This window comes from Apium graveolens, chromosome 1 (genome assembly GCF_009905375.1).
Source record: "Apium graveolens cultivar Ventura chromosome 1, ASM990537v1, whole genome shotgun sequence".
NCBI lineage: Eukaryota > Viridiplantae > Streptophyta > Magnoliopsida > Apiales > Apiaceae > Apium > Apium graveolens.
In genome coordinates, this window is record NC_133647.1 from 166,673,009 (window position 1) to 166,676,663 (window position 3,655).

At 32.0% G+C, this 3,655-nt stretch overlaps 1 protein-coding gene across 1 annotated transcript; it reads right to left on the reverse strand.

Moving 5' to 3' along the window:
• Positions 1-208: 208 nt before the first annotated feature.
• LOC141670073 (uncharacterized protein At4g15970-like) lies at positions 209-2,905 on the reverse strand. The gene is made up of 3 exons (XM_074476137.1): positions 2,547-2,905; positions 1,026-1,391; positions 209-920 (listed from the first exon to the last, which is right to left on the reverse strand). Exons 1-3 carry the CDS (start codon positions 2,784-2,786, stop codon positions 429-431), a joined length of 1,098 nt encoding a protein of 365 aa, XP_074332238.1. The 5' UTR covers positions 2,787-2,905; the 3' UTR covers positions 209-428.
• Positions 2,906-3,655: the final 750 nt, after the last annotated feature.

Consider the following 3,655-nt stretch of genomic DNA (forward strand, 5'->3'; position numbering starts at 1 on the left):
GAGAGAGTAATAAACATCTGCAGTGCAGGAAATTAGGACTGCAATCTCATCTAATATATTGTATTGGATAGAGAAGTATCTTTTGGAAGGGTGAGCATGACATATGATTTAAGAGAGCCGATAGAAGAATTAGTATCATAGTCAAATGTCATCTCACATTCTCACATACTTTAACTTTGAAACATATTGATGCAAATACTGGAGTTGGTTCGAATCAAATTTAAAGTCCCTTCAAGTTGCATACACAAGAATATTCAATTGTACAACAATATCAACAATGATGAAGTGGATGATCTACAGAATTTAGTGGTGGCTTGAAGCTGTTCTTTGTGCACTTGCACCAGATCATATACAAAGTTTGTTCCCAGTCGATAATGTCTAATTACAAGTTGAAACAAGTAGTATCCCTTTTACCTAGCCTACACATCTTATTTACAATGATTGGGAACATTCCAAGGTGATGAATTCAACAACTTTCGAGTATCGTTTCTCACTGACAGATAATTTTGCCAATCTCCAAGAATAATGTTCAGGTCATAAACCTTATTGCTTAAACCAACACAACAATTTGCATGCATAGTGCATACTCTGTTCATATCTTTGCTAGGCTCACAAAATCCACCAAAATACGCGGTGTCCAGGAACTTGATACTAAGTCCAATCTTGCGTATGTAAGGATCGTGCTTTATCTTATTCAGAACATCTTGATCGTGTAATCCTGGATACTTTTCTCTTGATTTGTACCAAAACTTGTAGAACTTTGAGGTTTGCTTGTTTGATTTCACATATGTAAATCCTCCATTTGGCAAGTTACTTTTTATATCCGAGGGATTGCCTCTGTAGAAATCGCATGCAATTTGAAAATCTGCCTTGGTATGGAATCTCGGAAATGGATTCCTGAACCACATTATATCCGTATCCTAAAATGAAAAGAACACAACAGTTTATCAAATACGATTGATGATCCTAGAGTATTCAAGGCGGCCTAGAAATTATTTGACAATGATGAGTGTTTAAGAAAATACCGTGAAGATAAAGTTGTATCCCAGATCAATGATTGTTCCAAGAAATTCAATTCTTCTCCACATCATCTTCAAGTAAACTGGTGTCTTAAAACCTGCCTCACTGGAGAAATCAATGTCATTGGTAGTGAGAGAATAACAATGTGGATGTAAGGCCATGCAACGATTATACGCCTTTTCATCCATCGTTATAACTACCAAATGATCCAAAAGCTTAAGCGTTTCGTTTCCAATTCGAAAGCTCTCAAGAAACAGATCAAAAACAGAGTTAGGAGCTGCCCAAGCCTCATTCAAAGTGGTTAGGATCACAGTTTTCTCCGGCATTGATGCTTTTAATAGTACATTCTCCAACTTACGAATCTCTCCAAGCTAAAATGCAGAGTTAAAGTTCAGAAACATTAACAAACAATATGCAGTACATCTGCTCTATATTAAACAATAAAAATTACCTGATTACTCTTACAATAGCATAAATTTGCTCCATTATTTAATCAGTTAATTCATTTTTCTTTATGTATATTCCTTCTCAAATGGCAACCTATCTTGACGAGACCAGTATGTCTATTTTAAATACCCCAAGAGGCAAGAGACATACTGATTGTTCCTTCTTCATAATATCTCAAAATACATTTTATATAGATTTATTTGAGATGCATGAGGTGACAATCTATTTGATTCCAACCGTTTATTATTGGAATCTTGATAAAACAATTGTGGCTACCGTTCAATGTTACCCTATTATATTTATATATGTAGTTTTGTGGGACATGTTCAAGTTGACTTGGAGTCTTGGACACATTATTTAATATTTAATATGTTAAAGTTTTATTTTATATATTCATAATTAACCCAAAAAATCCATCTAAAGATATGACTTGCAGATACAACTAAACAAGACCTGTAGTTCTAGAATATAGAAATCAAAATGCTGGATCTAATAGTAAAAATTAGGAATGTTTGGTTGATTATTAATGAGCCCGGTTAATGTTGAGAATCTGGATCCCAATATCATATCTTGGTATTTGGATTATCAATTTGATTGTATGGAATGCAAACCTTCTAAGAGAATAAATCGTACCCTTTCTAAACTTTGGGTTTCATATCAATTATATACCGGTAATCTTCATTGTCGTATCCTTCATTCTTATACTCTTCATTCACTTTCTTTAACGTTTATCCAAATGCCACAATGGGACACTTGAGCTAAAATTCTTTGACAAATTTGTGTTTGTATATGTTACATCACACAAAAAACTTTTCAACTTTGATCAAGTTGTTGCCTGGTAAGTTTAAACTTTAAAGCAAATACAACATCTACTCTTGTCAAAGCTAAGACATATACAACGAACCACTAAATTATGATAATTATGAGCTTAAAAGTTGATCGAATGATCTGTTTCTAGCGGTACCACACTCGCTCCTCAGTTCCGAACCTACAATATTCAATTCATCTACCAAAACAATTTCAACCAAGTTGTTCAAATAGTAAAAAGAACAGTACTAAGGATCAAGTAGTATACTTACAGTTACCGAAGAAGAATATGAGTATTGGCTTGGCTTGACCGGAGAAAAAGAGAAGCCACCGGAAAAAATTTGCAAAGAAAAAGCAGCATGATACAGAACAATACATGCAAGAAAAGCCGCAGCAAAAATCAACCCAACTCTCTGAAACCCATTTAACATATGCTTAACTTCATTACGAAAAGATTGATTTGTTTTCTGGCCGTTATTATCCTCGCCGGAGAGAATTTTCTCAGCCGCCATATTGGTAGTAAATTGTACCAAGTCCGCCACGACAGAGAGAGTTGTATGGGTTGTGTTTATATGCAAGTGGCAACTTATACATGCGAAGATGTATCATGTGTTAATTAAAATAAGCATTAATTATGTAATTATCCCTTGTGGATGAACGTAAAGTAAAGCTGGCATTTTTTTTCCACTTGGAATTTAATATAATGTTTGTCGTTGTAATTTTGTAATTATTATTATTTGAAAAGTCAGCTGACAAATTTGATGATTTATTAATGGGATAAACTTCAGAGATTCCCGGCTGCACATCAATGACCAAAACGTGCATGTGTTAGGGTCTTCAATTAAAGTTAAGACACTGATATAAAGAATTCACATTGATGCTCAAGTAATAGTGTTAACTTCCAGTCGGTGTTTTAAAAATTTCCCATCAATTTTTAATTTAATTGATTAATTTATGATAAATCTTCTATAAAATATCATACTGATACTATCTTTAAAATTTGATTAATATTTACGAAATTTTCTTTATTAGAGTATATATATTTATTTATTAAATTAAAATACTATATTAATAATTTAAATATGGATAAGTATATAAATTATGATATAATAAATATATGTTAGTTAAATAACTAATATAATGATAATAACATATTAAATATAATTTAATATATTATAATATTAAATTATATTTAATATAATTTAACATATGTTTCTCAATTAATCCTAAATTAGTATCTCGATCGATCTTTCCCAATTTCCTATTTAGTTGATAATTTTGTCTCTGCGTGCCCCGGGATTTGAACGAAATAGGTTTATTTTTGGATTATTCTAGATATTTTTCAAATACATAGTGAACATCTCTTACTCTCTAAAATATA

Excerpts from the sequence above, each read along its gene's own strand:
- LOC141670073 (XM_074476137.1), bottom strand. The coding sequence starts at position 2,786 with ATGGCGGCTGAGAAAATTCTCTCCGGCGAGGATAATAACGGCCAGAAA. Across the intron at positions 1,392-2,546 it reads CATATTCTTCTTCGGTAACT|CTTGGAGAGATTCGTAAGTT; the intron begins GTAAGTATACTA and ends TCTGCATTTTAG. Across the intron at positions 921-1,025 it reads GATACAACTTTATCTTCACG|GATACGGATATAATGTGGTT; the intron begins GTATTTTCTTAA and ends TTTTCATTTTAG.